This window comes from Malaya genurostris, chromosome 1 (assembly GCF_030247185.1).
Source record: "Malaya genurostris strain Urasoe2022 chromosome 1, Malgen_1.1, whole genome shotgun sequence".
Taxonomy (NCBI): domain Eukaryota; kingdom Metazoa; phylum Arthropoda; class Insecta; order Diptera; family Culicidae; genus Malaya; species Malaya genurostris.
The window spans coordinates 159,239,678-159,258,348 of NC_080570.1; the positions used below are offsets into that span (position 1 = coordinate 159,239,678).

Here is an 18,671-nt window from a genome sequence, read left to right on the forward strand (position 1 = left end):
TTTTCTCACTTTTTATCGTTGCTTACGGAACCGGGAACCAGGGACTAGTAGTCCACAAGAAGGTTTATATATTCACTAACTAGCAAGATCTGCAAATTAGATAAATTTTCCCGCAAGTTTGACACAAATTTGCACCTCGTATTGGCATTAATTTTGAAAAAATACTCATGAAATTTAAAATTTCTCACTTATCGCGCTGTAGTACCGGAACCGAAAGTCGGATCTGGATCAACTTTTCATGGACTTTTTGAAGAATTTGAAGAATTTTTTTGTTGCATCTTAGTTTTTGAAGATCGGTTGAGAAATTTCTGGGAAAATTTAGCACGCATTTTCTCATAGATTTGCACACATTACTATGTAATTTCGGAACCGGAAGTCGGATCGGAATAAAATCCAACAGCGAAACCTTTATGGGACTATAAGACCTTTCATTTGAATCTGAATTTCTGAAAATCGGTTCAGCCATCTCTGAAAAACTCGAGTCGGTTTTCACAGTGATTGCATTTTCTCTATATGAGAAAGGCAAACAATGAGTAAGGTGATATTTCCTCAAAAGTTCATATTTTTACTAGAAGCGAGTTTTTTTTTCTCAAGCGAAACTGGTTTTTACACCTGATGCAATACATTTACTTACGTTTTTTTTACTGATTTTCTAGGTGTTTAGGACCTCTTACTTTTTTTTTGTCCGAGACGGCACATTTCAGGAAATTTTCATAATCTCGACAACCATTCCAACAAGCTGGTGCAAGTTTGTAAAATGCAATTAAAATTCCTCTTAAATTTTTACTGATATTATGACCTTTTAGGAACCGCATAGGATATTCGAAGCTTGACTAGTTTTCGATGAAAAAACAATCATAATTTTTTACTGATAGCTCATATGAAAAAGCTTGGTTGAGCAAAATTGTGCGCAATAATGAGTTCAACAACTATTCTCAAGACAACTTTTCCGTAGAACGTTTCACAAAAAAGTTAGAACAAAAAAAGTGATTTTTTAGGAGCCACCCTACTTTTACTCGGGAAAATTGATGTAACTCGATCAAATGAAAAGCTAGAGAGGTGCTTTTTTCAGCAATATTGCTGAAAATAATATTTTCTATAACTTTATTTTACAACAAAATCATTTTTGAGTTCAATTAAAAAAGTTAGATTTCAAATTTCAATCTAAATGACAACCACCCTAGTAACTTTTTTCATCAAAAGGAGCGCTATTTGATTACAAATATCTTTTGTGAAGACACCAACTACAAAAAAAAAACAAATATTTAATAGTGAAAACATTTTTGTCTCGCTAATTTCCCGTTTCGGACCATAGTGCAGTGGATATTGTAAATAATAATCGCCAGCGGAGGCCAAATAATAAAATTGAATCAAGCTATTTTGCGGCCCCGTAAACACGTCGAAAGTGGTCAAGAATATTATTTCTGAACTCCGGGTTAAACTTTTACCCCCCCCCCCCCCCCCCCCCCCCCCCGCCATACTCCCCCGGCTCGGTCCCTTTTTGACCATTCGATGTCGAATGCACTTACCAAGCAGCTAGTTCATAACACAGTTCACTAGTTATGAAGATGTGGAAAAAAGGCTTCACGGCTTCTTTCGTACATTCTAACATAAGGAAAAATCGGAGATAGATGACGAAGGAAAGAAGTAGTACTGGATCACTTGAAGATCACTTCAGCAAGAGTTCAGTGTAGGATTAAAGGAAAGGACTGTTGTAATTGTGACAACTGAAAAAAAAACTGATTGAGTGAATACGTAATCCAAAACTCAGAGTGTTGTTTGTAAAACAATCAGCTAATGGATCCGCAACTATTTCTCCACAACACTCGTGACCATCAATCAACGGAGGATAGAACAAAAGTCAACGGCCTGCCAATCTGCAATCCGCTTCTCCCGTGCCGCAGCGATCGCACTTTAATCCTTTAACGACTGTGGCACTGCGGACTAAGAACTGTCGATCAGCCAACGGACGGAACGAATGTATGATGTTGGCAATCGCGCGCAGCACACGATCACGATCGATCACGAGACTTTGCGGGTTCCCTTCGTGTTCATTCATAATCGGACCGATGAAACCTTGCCTAATGCTCGAACCGCGCGCGCGCGGCTTTCATTCTTCGGGCTCACATAACTCTAGTCTGTGGCGTGGAATGGCATGGAATGGAAAACAAAAAGTGCAGACAATTCTCATAGGCTGATGGCTGACTGCAGCAGCTGAAGACGAAGACGAAGAAGAAGAAGGCAATCCGATTGGTATGCATCTAATCCGTCAGATCGGCAAGAAGGGTCCCTCGAAGGGGGTTCGTAACTCAGCACCAACGGTTATGTGAGCAAACGAAGGCACGTTCTGAGAATGTTTGAAATTTGAGAAATACTTCGAACAACTGAATTGACTTGTTGTTGCTGAAAGACATCGTAATGGAAATTCCTTAACGCTAGGTTTCAAACTGATGACAATCCAATCGATTAGATTATTTTTATTATTTCGAAAAAAGTGTCGTCACGCAACCCTGCGAATTGACACACAACCCTGCGGCTGTCAAGTTCTTGTCTCAAGGTTTTCCTATCGCAATATCTGGCTCAGTACCATTCCGGCCCACTTGCCATCGAACGGATTTCAACGTTTGCCGAATATTCGCACTGGACCATAAATCATCGACCGAGATTCGAGTAGGAATTAACAAATCCGTCAACAATCGGCCGGTCGAAATGTAAAACTCAATGACGATTGACGCTTGTCGATAAGATGAAACACTGGTTGACTGGCAAACGAACATCACGCCAAGTGGCCGACCAAAAGCCACCTGAACCGTACCGAACCGAACCGACTTGGTACCACCGTGTGTCCGCGTAGGCGAATCACTGTGTTTTCTTTGAAGTCTAGAAACCAATAATTTGCATATTCATTAGATTATTGCTGCTGCCGCACTCACAGTTTTTTTTTTTTCAATTGGTTTCGAGCGCGGGCGCAAGTTTTACACACTTCTGGTTTATTGCTGTCATGATTGCTGTAACGCCAACGGCAGCCTGGACCTGCAATCAATTCTGATGCTGCTAAGGGAACGGGGGGCTGTGGCAGATGCAGGGGAGGTCTACTAGTTGTCCTAACGACATGCCGCATAAGCACAAAACTCATAGCAAAAACCCACGCATCATTCAGCAGCTCGCTCCGCTGCTGCTGCTGCTCAGCACTGCTATTTGTTTTTTGATAGTCAGTGCTGCCAATCGCAGAACAATGCGACCGTAATTAATGGTTTCAATCACATCCAAGTAGGCCCCTGGCTTGCAAGTTACTGATCGGTATTCGTTTTCGTTTTTTTATTTCTTCTCACGTTCACAGGCGTATTTACGTGCCATCAACAGCGGTGTGGACGATATCCGCGAGCTGTTGCTGTCGGAGGAGGCCCGTCTCGATCTGGCCCCGTCCGGTCCGCAGTTGGTAAGCCACAGCACCAAGTCGCGGAAGGTCATCGATAGCGAGGATACGGACGTGCAGCTGTCGGCCCGCCCGGACGGCACGCTGGTGACGGAGAAAACCCAAACGCGACAGCACGAGGTCCTGTTCGACGACGATCTGCCCGGTGACGAACGGTTGAGTACCGGGCTCGATCAGGTGGACTGTGCCGAACGGATCCTCGACCAGAAGGTAGGTAGACTTTTGCGGTTGCATTTTCGGTTCTACTAACTCAAAGTTATCTGTTATAAAAGTCGTTTTAGATGGTCTTTTGGGAATGTTTTGCACTAATAAGTTGAAGACGTAAATATGCTGCAATCACAAGCAATGTTGGGAAAATTATGATCAGAAAAAGCTCATTTCATTACCACTCGTGAAATAATCAGTCCAAGAGATTTTCGTAAAAACTCAATGTCTGAAAAAAAAAATCAACTCTGAGATATTCGTTCATGAAACATTTATGAAGCATCCACAGAACTCTGAACTTCGAAGTTCACAAGTGTTTTTTTTTTTTGTCAGCGAAATTTGATTACGAATTTCCACGCTCTACACTTTTGTACACTGAGCTAAATTTTCTTTTTCACATTATATGATATTCTGATGATTTTGTACTATTAGCATATTCAATGATAGCTACAAGGTGTATTCAACATCGTGTCAAATACATAAGAAAATCTCATGAAACATAAAATTCTTCTTAACGTTATTTTTACATTTAGGGGTTAGCCAAATTTTGTGCTAGGGCACATAACCGTTTTTATTATTTTCACGTTTCGTCTTTGACTCATCAGTGCATAGCAGTTCAAATTGAACTGCTTTATGCAAAACTCGGCAGATCAATTTGAACCGCTAAGCAGACGTAATGTTTCTGCTATTTATAGCAAACTTTTTGTTTGCAACGGAGTGCAATGTCTTTTCTGACGTGCCGAACGAAAAGGGGGGTTAAATTATGCAATTTCTTCTAAAGTAAACTTCGAACAAGTTATTATAGACGTAGAAACAGGCCTAAATAACTGTAATCTTTCTTTTTCTAAAATTAATGATGCCAGAACTATTGTAGCTGATATCATTAAAAATACTTCATTGAAAAATCAAAAAAATATGGGTGATAAAGAATTAGTGAAACAATTGCGGGACAATCCTATATTTTATGTTAAGGCTGATAAGGGAAACAAAGTGGTAATTATGGACAAGGAAGATTTTGACAATCTGATAACCCAAAAAATCAATGACGGCCCTTATAGGAAACAAAGAGCCGACCCCTTCCAGATATTATTAAAAAAGTAGATAAAACTCTTCATGAATGCAATCCAAACTTCGATATCAATCTCAGTAGTCTCAAAGTTTCTAACCCCTCTTTATCCACAATAAAAGGACTACCAAAGGTTCATAAAATTGGTAACGAAATAAGGGAAATCATTTCTTCAGTAGGGGTCGAAAAATCTCCAAAAGGCTAATAAAAGAATTCCAATCTATGACAAAAAAATTCTTCAGTAAATCAGTCCCTAACACACAGGTATTCGTTACTCAACTTCAGAATTCAGGCGAAATCGAAGATGACGAAATGATGGTATCTTTCGATGTAACCGCCTTATTCCCAAGTGTCCCGGTGAAGGACTCAATCAATCTGTTGGAAGATTGGTTACTTCAACAAAATTGTAGTAGTTTATGGAAATGCAGAGTACGGTCTTATCTTACTCTAACCCGGCTTTGCATGGATGTAAATTATTTCAAATTCAGAGGAGAATTTTATAAACAATTACAAGGGGCACCAATGGGCAATCCACTCTCCCCGTTTTTATGTGAATTATTCATGGCAAACCTTGAAGAACTTTTAAATAAGCAGGGATTATTACCTAATCGCTGGTGGAGATACGTAGATGATATATTTTGCATCATCAAACGCAACGATTTATCGAACTTCTTAGAAATAATTAATAATTTACATAAAAATATTAAATTCACCTATGAGGAAGAGAAAGACAACAGTTTACCTTTCTTGGACATTCTTATTGTCCGGGAGGCAAAATGCTTAACTTTCGAAATATATAGGAAGCCAACCAATACGGACCGTGTCATACCAAATACTTCTAATCATTCCCATCAACACAAAATGGCAGCATTCCACCATATGATTCACAGAATGCTATCCTTGCCCCTTAGAAAAGATGCTGCGATAAAAGAGAAAAACTTTATTTTCGAAATTGGAAAGTTCAATGGATATCCAGAGCATACAATTCAAACCATCTTCGATAAAAAATTAAGACTGTTGAAAAAACAATCACTTACAACTTTGACCCCCCCCCCCCCCCCTTCTGAAAATTTTAAAAGAATATCGGTGGACTTCAATCGAAACATTTCACACCCACTAAAATCAAAACTAAGAAAATTTGGTTTAGATTTAGTGTTCAGCAGTATGAACAACCAATTGAAAACTCTACTAGGTTCTACAAAAGATCCTACAGAGAATTTGAAAAAGTCTGGGGTATACAAAATCTCGTGTCCTCATTGCGATAAAATATACATCGGACAAACAAAGAGAACACTGGACATTCGCTTCAAGGAACATATCTCAGAAATAGCGAAAGCATCCAAAGAATTGGAAAAGGGACTACCACATCACTTCAAGTCAAAAGTAGCAGAACATGCCTTTTTTGAAGAACATGAACTTCATTTTTTGAACTCCTGCATGATTTGGAACACTGTACCTTCCTTCCGAAAGTGCACTTGACAATTGCTCAATACCTTTCAATTGGCCGAAGATCCGGGCAGTTCGATGGGTTGATGTCCTTTTCCACGAATTGTACATTGATTTTTAACAATCACTGTAGAACGGAGTTGCGTTAATTATGCCCTTCATGAAGAAAATCGACGACCGCAAACCACAGGTACAAATTGCTTGCCAGACCAACACCTTCTGCCCAAACTTTTCCATCGCCACCGTGGTGTCAGCGTCGTCCAGATCCTGGTACACCGATTTCGTATAATATTGCGGTCTGGGCAGCGCTCGAGAATCTTCCTTGGCGTAGGTTTCGTCGTCGATCAGGATGCATCCGTCTTTATTCTGTAAAATCCGGTTATACAGTTTTCGCGCGCCTGAACTTGCTGTACCAGGAACTTTTTCGGCCCCTTCTGTTTCTTGTACGTTTTCAGGGAGTTCCGAACTTTGATCTGTTGAATCATCCCGATGCTGGTGTTGAACTGCTTGGCCAAATCCCGCGTCGACGCCGATGGGTTTTTCCTGATGTACTCAACCACTTTTAAGTCCCGGCCGGGCTGGCTGGGACCCGTTTTCCTACCGGATCGGGGCAAATCCTTCATGGAAAGGGTCTTACCGAACTTCTCGATAATATTTTTGACACTGGTGTGGTGCACTTTCACCCGTTTTGCTATTTCGTTGTACGTGACACCACTTTCTGAGCACCAAGTGTGCAGAATTTTCTTTCGCGTTTCCGGATCAATTCGACTCATCATTGAAACGATAAACCGTACCGAAACCAATCGATTGCGCAGCTGTTATTGACATGTAAACAAACATGTCACCGCAAAACACGCTGCAAAAAAATTAAACCATTTCAGAGTAATGACTGTTTGAATGTTGCTACCTACTTATCGATACACTCCTTAATCGGTAGTCATTATCAGTAGACGGCCAAATGAACCGATTCCGATAATTCTTTCAAGAATCGAAGGAAATTGTTTTGAAGAATACCGCAGTATTATATATGATTGTAGGATTGATATGAGAAAGACATCATTACACCACTAGGAGGATTCAAATTTTTACTGAAATGTCGAATTTCAGTACAACTCTGCTATTTCGTTTGTATGGATAGTCGATTTTTACGTGTTTGGTATGATGATTATAAAAAAAGCATATTTTAGCTAACCTAATTGATTATAATTTTGCTTTTCTCATATCACTCATGTTTTCATGATCATTACTAAGGGATTCCTAAAAAATTCTAGCAAAGCAAAGTAAAGCCTTGGTATTACATTTCTTTTGTGTAATTTGACCTTCTGTTGCAAAAGACTTTACAGCCGATTTTAAGCGTACAGAACCATTGCGTGGCTGGTGCTAAAAAATCTGAATGAAAAATCGTTCTCTTTTGCAAACTACTTGGAATTTCACCATCCTAATCGCGGAAAAATATGCTGACACAGTGAGAGCGACTCTCACTTGGAAGGGTTTTTCGCACTTGAACCGATTGTTTTGTTACTGAGTTATTTTTTTTGTTTTGTTGACACAAAATTCACTGAACACCTAATTATCTTTATTTCAGGTTAGAGTAGTTAGACTTATCTGGTACACAAGTATTCTTAACAATTTGTGTGTAGCAAGCCATGGCTTATTATTTTCGTTGCTAGGCATGCAGACATCTGGGAAATGTTTACCCTACGTACATATGTAGTGCTAGACTGCTTTGATGATCACCTAAAAACTAGACTAGTTGATATTTGTCATTTACCACGCGTTCAGCACAAATACTGCTTCACGTCTAATCAGTTGATTTTTTTTTTTCATCAATTCGCAGACTTCGTCCCAGCGTTACTTCAAGCAGCGCGATGAACAGCACGTGGATCTGATCGGACCGGGTGGCCAAGTGCTGGGCAACGAGATGCGTTACGCGGCGGAAACTTCGCAGATGGAGAAGGACGGCAATCGGCCGGAGAATCTGCTGTCGGAATGGGACAGCCTTTCGGATCGGCTACGGAAAGCGCGCCGTCTGGGACGGCACTCTACGCCGAAGGAAGCGGTACTGGGTGCGGCAACGGGTACCCCCGGATTACCGACGGCGCTGGTCGATCGGACCGATGCGCTGACCAAACGTCCGTTGGATTTTGACCGGGAAGATGAGACACGAAAGCAGGAGACCAACAAATGGTTGGAGAGTCATTTCGGTAGCGAGTCGCGGTCGTCGCGGGGTTCCCGAGATGACCTGGACGATATCGTGGAACCGACGAAAAAGACATACTTTAATGTGACGATTAAAAGCGCAGGCGATGGACCGGAAGAGCTTCGTGGCAGCAGTCATAATCTGTACAAGAGTCACCAGTTGAGTGCACCGGCGAAGGTGATTTTTCCGGAACGTGAAGAACCGGTTGGAAGAAAATATTTTCAGGGAGTGAGCGAATGGAACGACAGAAATCGATACACTAATGGCAGAGGAGGTTCCAGAGAAAATCTGATCGACAACGAGGAGTACGGCTTTAAAAAGCAAAAGGATTTTCGCTTTGAAGACAGTAAAAACTCCTATAAGGAAGATTCTGCGTACGTTTCTTCGTCAACGTTTTTCACAACTCCCAGATCTCCGAAACACTTGAAGGATAGTAATTTCAATGCAAGATACGGACGGGATGCTCGCTCGGTGTCACCCGATCGGATCGAGTTCATACCGGATGAACGGCCAATGGTACCGCAAAGAAAGAAAGTTCTCGAACGAAAGCTAACCAATGGTAGTGGTATGATGACCCCGGTGAAACCGGTAGCTGTGGAACCGCAGATCATTCAATACGCTCCCCGTAGTCGTTCGATTTCACCCATTCAAATCCCCCCGGTGACTACAACCCTGCGAAAACCATATCAAAAGACTCGGTTCAGTAGCATTCAAGATCTAAGTCACACCTCCAGAGGTACGGGACCGATTCCGACACGAGCCCAGAGCAATCCTCCCAAAAGCAAAGTTGGTTCAGCCATCGGCAATAGCATCCGAAAGTTAGTGGGGAAAATACGCTCAGCGAGTGCCGAACGTAAGCTTCGATTAAAATCTGCCAAACATCGTTCCCCCTCGCCATCGTCGTCCGCTGCCAAACGTAACAGTTCATCCAGTGCGACCTACCAGCAGTATAACGTCATTGACGGTCACATTGGAGGACGAGGATATTCACCAACACCACCACCACCGCAACCACCGCCACTGCCAGCAACATCAGCAACAGCGACAATTCTTCAAAACCAGTCTCACCCCCAGCATCAGCAGCAGCAGCATCAGCGCCACCAGTCACAGTCGAACGGCGTCAGTCACAAACAGAACGGCAACATTTCCAGACGTGATCGCGAGCGCACCGATCCGCACAGTTACGACCAGCGTCGGGGTTCTTCCGATATCGTGTCCGACATGACGACCAACAGCGGGGGACCGATCCCCAAGCAGAAGTACTACCTCGGCGAGAATCCCTACGGCGGCAGCATCTTTGGCAAGGAGAACAAATACGACGGAAAGGGTCGCAGTCTGGTGCATTCGCAATTGCAGTCACAGCCGCAGCCGCAGCCGCCGGCTCAGCTGCAACGGAGTGAAGAACGGATCGTGGCGTCGTCCCACACCAGGTGAGTCCTGTCGCGCGGGTAGTGCGTTTTGGAAGTTTCGTTAGTTAGGAATGCTAGCAGAGCAAACAGGGAATTTCGTTGTGTGTTTTCACCATGCTGTGATTGGAACGACGCCGTCCTCATCGTCGTCGTCGGAGTGTAGGTTTTATTTCTGTTTTATTTTTTCGTTTTGTTTTTACTGTTGCGCTCGATCGGTAAACACTGTGTGCAAATTGAATGCTAATCCGTTTGATTGCAGGCAGAACCAGCTGCTGCTTGTTGGCGATTATTATATTGGCCTGCGGTTCAGCGAAGCAGGTTTCTATTTCGTCGCAAATTTACCTCCTCTCCGAGTGGCGTTTTGGATTTGATGTAAATCCGGCTTCCATCTGAAGTATTTCAGAAGTTCCAATGTGTGTTCGTTTTTTTGAGTATTTTTTTTTTTTTGACAAGACAGAATTTGAAGAAATTCCTCTCGAAATTGATAATCAGCTAATAGACAGCTTTTCATCTGACCGTAGTTGCAATGCAAATGCAATCCTAGCTTTATACCGCTACTATTCTTCACATCGTTAATTTGCATCACTTATAGTATTTACTTAACGGAAAGAAATCCGTAGCCACCTCAGGGAAGTTAGAGTACACTATTTTTCGTTCTGTACATAAATGATATGAAAAATAGCTCGGCAAAGAAAAACCTAGTAGTTTTCTTCGATAATTTTGACTTATACTGGGCTGATAATAACATAAATGATATTATCGAGTATGTTTAAATGGCAAGAAACTATGCCACAATATCACTAAAACTAAGTGAAAATATATAAAAAGGTTAAGTGGTTAAAAAGTAAACTCCTCGAGAATGACAAAAAAATAATTCCAACTAAATTTTGTCTATATTCAATGTAGCTCTCCTTTGGGTCGATAAAACAATTCCTCCGCGGTGACGATGGTCTCGCGCGATCTTTTTATTTCTTGACGAACCATCTTTTGAGATACCCCGGAAGATTCCAATGCACAGTGGTCCGAAATGAAAAATTAGTGAGACAAAATTATTTTCGCTATCGAATATTGTTTTATTTTTTTGTTTGTAGTTTTAGTTTTTTCACAAAAGTTGCAAGGAAAAATATCATGCTTGGATTGAAATCTGAAATCTGACTTTCTTAATTGAATTTTAGAATTATTTAACATTATCCACAGCATAGTTTTAAGAAATTTTATTTTGAGCAACTTTATGAAATATGCTACTTTTCTAACTTTTCATTTGATCGAGTTACATCAATTTTTCGAAAAAGGGGGCTCTTAAAAATTCACTTTTTTTCTGTCTAACTTTTTTGAAAGACTGTGAGTTTTTCCATGAGAAAGTTGTCCTCTCCAAGAGTTGTCAAGCACAATTTTGCTCAACCAAATTTTTTAATGCAAGCTACCATTAACAAGTTATGATTGTTTTTTTTTTCATAAAAAACTAGTCAAACCTTCTAATATCATGTCATTCAATAGATGTCAGAACAATAATAATGAATTTTATACGATTTCGGATTACGGAAAGCTTCAAGTGGAATCTAAGAAGGTGTTATTTTTGTAACGCCAATCGCCAAAACGTGGTAACTTGTCACCTTCTGCAAAATGATGGTTCCAATTGAGCGCTATAAGTGTCTATAATCTCGTATTTCATTCTTTCGAAAAAATGTTAAATAAAGAAACTACAACCGAAAATAGATTTTTTGCTTTATGGCAAATTGTCAATTTCAAAAGACCAGTCAAAACTAAATTGGTACCCGATCAACAAGGGAGAACAAAATTGTATCTGGGGTTGTTTCGTTTTTTCAATCTAAATTAGTCATAATCTTGGCCTCGTTAATAGTTAAAATCACAAAAATTATAACTCAATTTAACCTAGGTGATAACAAAATTGTTACAAACCTTGATATGTAAATATCAATATTATATCTAAATTTGTTACAAATGTAGTACGACTTTTCAGCTGTTATTACCCATTTTTTGGAGGGAAAGGCTTTACCGTGCATATCTAAAAATAGATTTCGCGAAGTTAGATAAAATTGCATACCTTAAGGCGATTTGATTTGCCATAAAAAAGTTATTCACAGTTGAGAGACTGGTTCCGAACCGGGAAGTTTTGAGTTTCCAACATACGCTACGATTTTTTTCGGAGATGGCTGAACCGATTTTCGTAGATTAGAATAAAAATTCGTTAGAAAGACAGTGAAATATCAGAAGAAGTGTATATAACATCGATTCGAATAGCAAGTTTTTATGATTGATGGTCAATTGATGATTCGCAGCCAAAAGCCCCGCAAGTAATGTTAAAAAAACCATCAATATTGAACTTTCATTCCGGTTTGATTGTTTGATATCTACCTAGATTGACTCACAGAAAATTCAAATTCAAATGGAAAGTCTCCTAATGCAGGTCGGTTGCTTTAAACTCTACATTGCAAATTTCGAATCCCAGCTCATGGTTCCGGATTGGAAGTAATCAAAATACTACGAAATGAGACTATCATAAATTTATCAGATATGGACAGATTGAACTTTTCAAATGGAAGGTATTATGGTGCGATAAATCGTTTTTGTCTGATTCATGAATGTAAAAATATTCATGCAATGATATAGATGACAACGGACAAAATGCGAAAGCTGCAATTTTGAAATTTTTAACACTTATCACTCTTTGTTTTCGGAAACAAAAATCCGTCACCGATAAAATTGAAGAATTCAACATTTCAGAATTCAATCAGCTGAGTCGAATGCTATATCACTTTTTCCAATATTTTTAATCGAGTTTTAAAGCTTTCGCCTTACATTTCTTTGTTCGTAAAATATTTATTTTCAATTTAAAATAATATTTGATTAAAAACTTTACACAATTTAAGTAGGAATTACTTAGAAACGTTCTCAAATTTAAAATTTAGGCCGTCATTTTTAAATCAAATATCAAATCATTGTTTTCAAAAGCATCTTCAGGTATGTGAAATTTAATAAAATGTTGATTACTGCTCTTTATTGAAGAATAGCGTTTTTCCGGGTGAGAGTCAAAAACATGATCGACAAAAGTTTTTTTTCTCAATTCTCTAGTATAGTTTTACATGAAATATAACGGCCCCTAATATAATATCATATGGTCTTGCCATAATCTTAATAAAATCTGAATGTTTGCTTCTGATTAGGAATCATATTTATAACATAATGAGATATAAATATTAAGATCATATATAATCCTGTTATGCTCTGTTGATCGGGTATCCACTCTCATCCGCCACCCGGGGGACACACCCTTTAGCTGTAGCTTATCCATTATCAGGCGCTATCATTGCTATCCTGCAGTGGTTCGCTATTCACACCCACGTCCATTGGTGATGATTTGCACGGAATTCTAGTATCTTGACCGAAAATCACATAAGAAGGCATAGCCTTCTTCAAGCGCATGCGTAAAAAATTCTTCCACACTTCGTTTTCGATGGAAAGAATCTCTCCGAACTCGGTCATAGTTTTGCGAATACTACACTTGAGGGAAGATCATGCACACGCACTTCTATAGCACTATCTTCCATATACACTGGTATGTTGTACTTGATGTTATTATCTTTAGCGAATTGAATGGCATCCAACTCTCTATCAAACTGGATGTAAACAACGCTGTTTGTCTTGTTGCATTGAATCACGAGTACTCGTTTTAGATCAAGATCCATTGTGTGTATTTGTTGTTAATACGACTGAATTATATCAGTTGCCGAAACGTATGCAATTGTATTTTGCACTAGAAAGCTTAAGAGAACAGTATTCAGGTATTCGCCCTTATTCTGAATAAAAGCGTATTGGTTTTTCGATCGAATATGATTCGGTCAAATTCTAGCTACCTTTGATTTTGCTAGCGTTATTAGGAATACGAATGAAATACGATCGAAAAAACGATACGTCGTTATTCAGAATAAGGGTGTATATCTCGGTACTCGCGTGTATTTTCTATGAATTTTATGTTAACGACAAATAGACGAATTCCTTGTGTGAATTAAAACCAATTTCAAACAATATTAGAATGGTAATAAATACTCTTTCACAAGATGGTGATAAGCCGAACTAATTGTCCTATTAGAAAGACTTTCAATTTGTTTCGCAATTTCAAATGAACTCTGAAACACCGCATCCTCTCATTCTGCTACTATCGCAGATTGTGCAGCGTCGGCGGGACTGTTCTAATTTGTTGTGAATTTATATCAATTTAACTCGCAGAAGTTGAGATTTTTGTTCCCCTTCTCCACCAGGCATAAAACCTTCTCATCTTTTGTAACAGCAGATTGCATTTGTCCAAATGATACATGACCAAATATTAAATTACCCTCATTGAAGCTACAAAGCTAAATAACAACTATTAACTCAATAAATCTAGCGGAAAAAGAGAAGATCGGAGAAGGCGGTATTTAATGGTGTTACGAGATAAATTGAAAACGGTTAATTAAATCCATAGTTAGTTCTAGTACGAGGAAATCCGAGAAAGAGATTAAACCGCAAATTACGCCGATGAATGTCAAAACTCAGCTGTTGTAGGAGGTCTGCTCAATCAATTCGGAAGATGAAAACTAGCATCTTGAATGCTTTAGAGAGGGTATATTCTATGCTATCTTTGAAACTAAGTTTTGAATCTCCTAGATCCTTGGTTAATGTCTCCCGTTTAGGTACCGCTTGCGAATTAGTGTAATCATACGTGATCGTAACATAGTTCGTTTACGATGAGATAATGGAGCATATGTAGGGGTTTACATCCAACTGTGACTGCAAGAAATCTGAGTTTTTCAGATCTTTGGTGAGATGTAACAACTTGAAATCGTCCGAAAATGATAGCTTCATACATTACAATGAGAAATTCAGATCATTTAGATATAGTAGAAATATGAACAGTCCTAGATGGCTTCCCTGCGGAACGCCAGAGCTCACGATGAATGATGGAGTAACGAAGTCGCCAATTTTCACGGTCATATTACGACCAATTGAATATGATTCAGCCCAGTTGAAGAAGGTGCTGTTAAATCAAAGCCTGTCGAGCTTTGCAATTGCAATTTGGTGGTTAATCTTGTCGAATCAGATGTGTAAGTGGAGCAGTTGTGAGTTATGAAGTCCAGTACTATTTCTTCAAATAGTTTTAAAACTGAACAGAATGTGAAAATTTCTCGATAGTTTGAAAGATGGGATTTACCACTTTTCTTATGAACAGAAAAATCGCAACTGTTTTTCCAAGATTCGGGAAAAAATCTGAGTTGTCACAGGTACAAGGAGATTTCTAGATATTCATTTTTCAATATACTTTGGAAGCAAAACTAAGATTTTTCTTAAATGTATAGTGCTATACATTGAATAAACAATGCATTGCAATTTAATTTTACACAAATCATGGTTTTAAATCAGATTAACGATTCAACGGATGTCTATTTCATAGTGCTATTGATATACATAATTTTTTTCTGTGTAGACACACGGAGAGGCATGAGATAGGAACTTGTGAGCAGTTTTCATGATCAACGGCGAAAATGGAATACGAATCTACTTGAAAGAATCTGTTACATGCTGTGTCTCAATAGTTTTTACTGTTTTGAAGGTGAGGAATACAATGCCATGTACCCTTGTTCGACAACATTCACATTTCCTTCCAGTTTTTAGCGAACGTGTAAGGCATCAATTGGTACAGCCGGTCTTTTCCGACATTGGAAAGTTCAACCGGGATTCAGTTCTTCTTTGTCCCCTCGGAAAGCTTCTCGTACTTCGTCTAGCGTAGCATCCTCAGTGTCAACAAATTCTTCTTCTGCAAACAGTGTCTCTTTCAAAAATTGTAGTGAATTTCGCGGTCAAACAAATCTGTAACAATTGGTCAGACTCGGAGGATTTATCGCCTTGAGTCGTTCATGTGATATTCACCATTTACAGTTCTCGTGCAAATCCAAAAATTCTCAGAAAGCCAATTACCGCTGATTGTCCGATGACGATGACGTCTTTCGTTCGTTCCTGTAAAATTCCTCGAATCAAGAGACGCCCTCACACATTAGTTTTCAATGCACTTTTGGAGTCATTAGGTAAGCCAATTTCCTTTACGAACATGACACATGATTCTGACTTGGGGATCAATGTTCATTACCAATCGCACGTCAATTCAAACTCGAACTGGATTAGAACCCTGATCGCAATGATTGCTTCTACTAAAAAGCGAAAACAACAACCTCCCCGTCCCCGAGAACACCGCTTGATTGCTTCGAGAAATTGCAGACAAAGAAAAAACACAAACCGGCTTCTGCTGTCAGAAACGACTGCCTCCATAGCAGCCCCGTTACTTCACAGCCTGCTATGTAGACAGCGAATGGCGAAACCGAATATGGAAACGCGTTCAACATCCTATAAAAGGATCACGTGTTCTTATCCATAGGCAAACGCTTTATGAAAAAAAAAAGATCTATTGGGCAACGGACAATGATTGAATCTTTCCCTTTCCTCCCTTGGCGTGCGTACGGAAGAATGCCTGCCGTGGCACCTCTCCCAATAAGGAGGGGCGATAATCATGCCCAAAAATGGCAACCATTGGCATTTGACAAGTGGCGAACGTTTTATTACGGTGTACGGTGACAATCAATTATAGCGGTGCTGACTGCTGATATGAAGCCCGCAGAACTGAGCGAACAGTGCTTGATTTGTAACTTGACCTTTAGCGCGATTCGTAGAGCAGGGATTCTTCCGGATTCCCGCTACCATTCTCAGCGTTTTTGTTTTTTCATGAAATATTATGGCATTTAATCTGTTCTGGCTGGCGCCAGTTCCATTTGAAACACACGCAACTATGGTGAACTGAGGAAGATGTCATCATTGGGGGAAAGAAAAGTGGCCAATCGGGTACCGAAAGTCGCAAACATTGGCACCCCCGCATGCGAACCGGTTCTTCGGGCAGACATTTGTAATCGAAAACACGCGTTTTTTTTATAAGCGAACTCAGTCGGCCTTGGTGGGAAGAAGATGAAACTAGGCAGCGAAAGTCATAATCAACAAATCAGGCTGTCGTTATGGCTACCGGGAGTTAGTTTGTAAATAATGTTGATTGAAAGATCGAAGTAGGCATTGTTTCTGCGATGCCATGGGAAATCGATTTTTCAATTTGACAGTTGAAAAAATTTCAATATAAAATAAGGTAAAACCCGTACAGAAATCTAATGGATTTAAATTTTCTGTTTTCAGAAGTAACAGCCAACCGCCCCCACCGACCGTAACGACACTCGGGCGCTACAGTAAGAGCACAAACCGGTTGCCCACGGGCAGCAACGGGCACCACCAGGAGCACAGCACGCAGTCTTCTTCCAATTACTACCACAGCAGCTCGCAGACGCTGCCCCGCAAGCTGTACGAGCAAAAGGCGAAAGCAAAGCCTCTCCATTCGTCCACCATCAATGTGTCAATCGTCAACACGGTAAGCCCGTCGCCGCAACCGCCGCTTGTCAACACGGGCCCGGTGAAACCGGCTCGAACCTACAAGGCACTGAACCGGAGCAAATCGTTCAACGTACATGGTCTCAACGGAACCAACGATCCTAGTCCGATCTATCTGGAGAAGGTGAACCGCAACAACTACAGCACGTTCTACCGGTCGAACTCCCATCTGGACGATTTGCAGCAAACTCCCTCCCGGCATCAGAACGAATCGATGCAACTGAAAAGTCCCTCGATCGTTAATCTGATCACCCGGAGCACCCGGGACCTCACCCAGAGTCCGCTGTACGAAGACGAACGCATGCAGTCCCGAACCGAGTACTACAACGAATATTCTGCCAATAAGAAAAATGTCTTCCTTAAAAACCTCCAGAATCGGGCACCGGAATTGTATCGTACGCTGCACGGCCATAGCAATGGGAGCACAGATCCGAACGGGCCCTCCCGAGATTATCTGAATACGTACATTAGTCGAGAGCAGGAATCTTCGCTCGGGTCCCGTTCGCCGCTCACCATCAACAAGGACACCGCAAGCATCGTCCGTCGGGGCAGTTCGAGCACAGAGGACTACTCGGAGTCGTACAAAATTACGCAGAAATCGGAGGATCCAGCACGGCCGGGAGTGACCAACACGATACGGAATTTCAGCAAGAAAACCGTCCCTTCCAAGGACGGACGGGGAATGCAAACCATCGAAACGAGTGAGGTTCGTACGACCAGCAGCAGTCGCTACCGGGGGGGTGATCAACCGGCGGCACTCAAGTATCAGGAGTTTCGCAACGGAATGTCACACGGAAACGGCGGTGCCGGTGGCGTCGTGATCGAACTACGGGGTAACTCGTAGGATTGTGACGTTTTTAACCCTCCCCTTTTTTTGAAACATTCATTTATTTTTTTTAAATAAAAAGATTTTCTACTTGTGCCAGAACTTTGAGAAACGTCCTTCACTTCTTCCTTGTACTTAAGGCAACTAATCAAGAAGCGAAAAATATATCTTATGCTAACCAGTGATAAGTATATTTAAGTTTTTACTTTTTCTTCGCGAAGGCAATAACGAACTGTAAAATAAAGTAACAAGTGTGAAAATATATCGGGCTTTTTCTGAAAATTTATTCGAGAGAAATTCGATCATTTGAAATATGTACTTTATCGACCATGACAACTTTCATTTGAACCTAAATTTGATAAAATCGGTCACGCCATCTCAGAGATATGTGGGGAAGTAATTTTGACTTTTTAATGTAATATGTAAGTCCGGAACCGGAAGCCGGATCAAAATAAAACTTTGGATGAGACAATTAGACCTTTCATTTCAATCTGAGTTGGTGAAAATCGCTTTAGCCATTTTTGGTTCGTCATACATTTTCGCATTCCATCACCAACTCTGTAGTTTGAACCATCATTTATGATCTCAGCATGGACTGTCATCGTCAG

General features: G+C 40.5%; 1 protein-coding gene across 4 annotated transcripts in view; it reads left to right on the forward strand.

Moving 5' to 3' along the window:
- Positions 1 to 18,325, forward strand: part of LOC131426469 (uncharacterized) — a 152,638-nt gene extending 134,313 nt beyond the window's left edge. For all 4 annotated transcript variants that reach the window (XM_058589222.1, XM_058589219.1, XM_058589220.1 and 1 more), the window contains 3 exons: positions 3,341 to 3,646; positions 7,990 to 9,782; positions 16,989 to 18,325. In XM_058589222.1, the coding sequence (XP_058445205.1) occupies positions 3,341 to 3,646; positions 7,990 to 9,782; positions 16,989 to 18,081 (3,192 nt within the window). In that variant the 3' untranslated portion in view covers positions 18,082 to 18,325. The remainder of the gene's footprint in view (positions 1 to 3,340; positions 3,647 to 7,989; positions 9,783 to 16,988) is intronic.
- Positions 18,326 to 18,671: the final 346 nt, after the last annotated feature.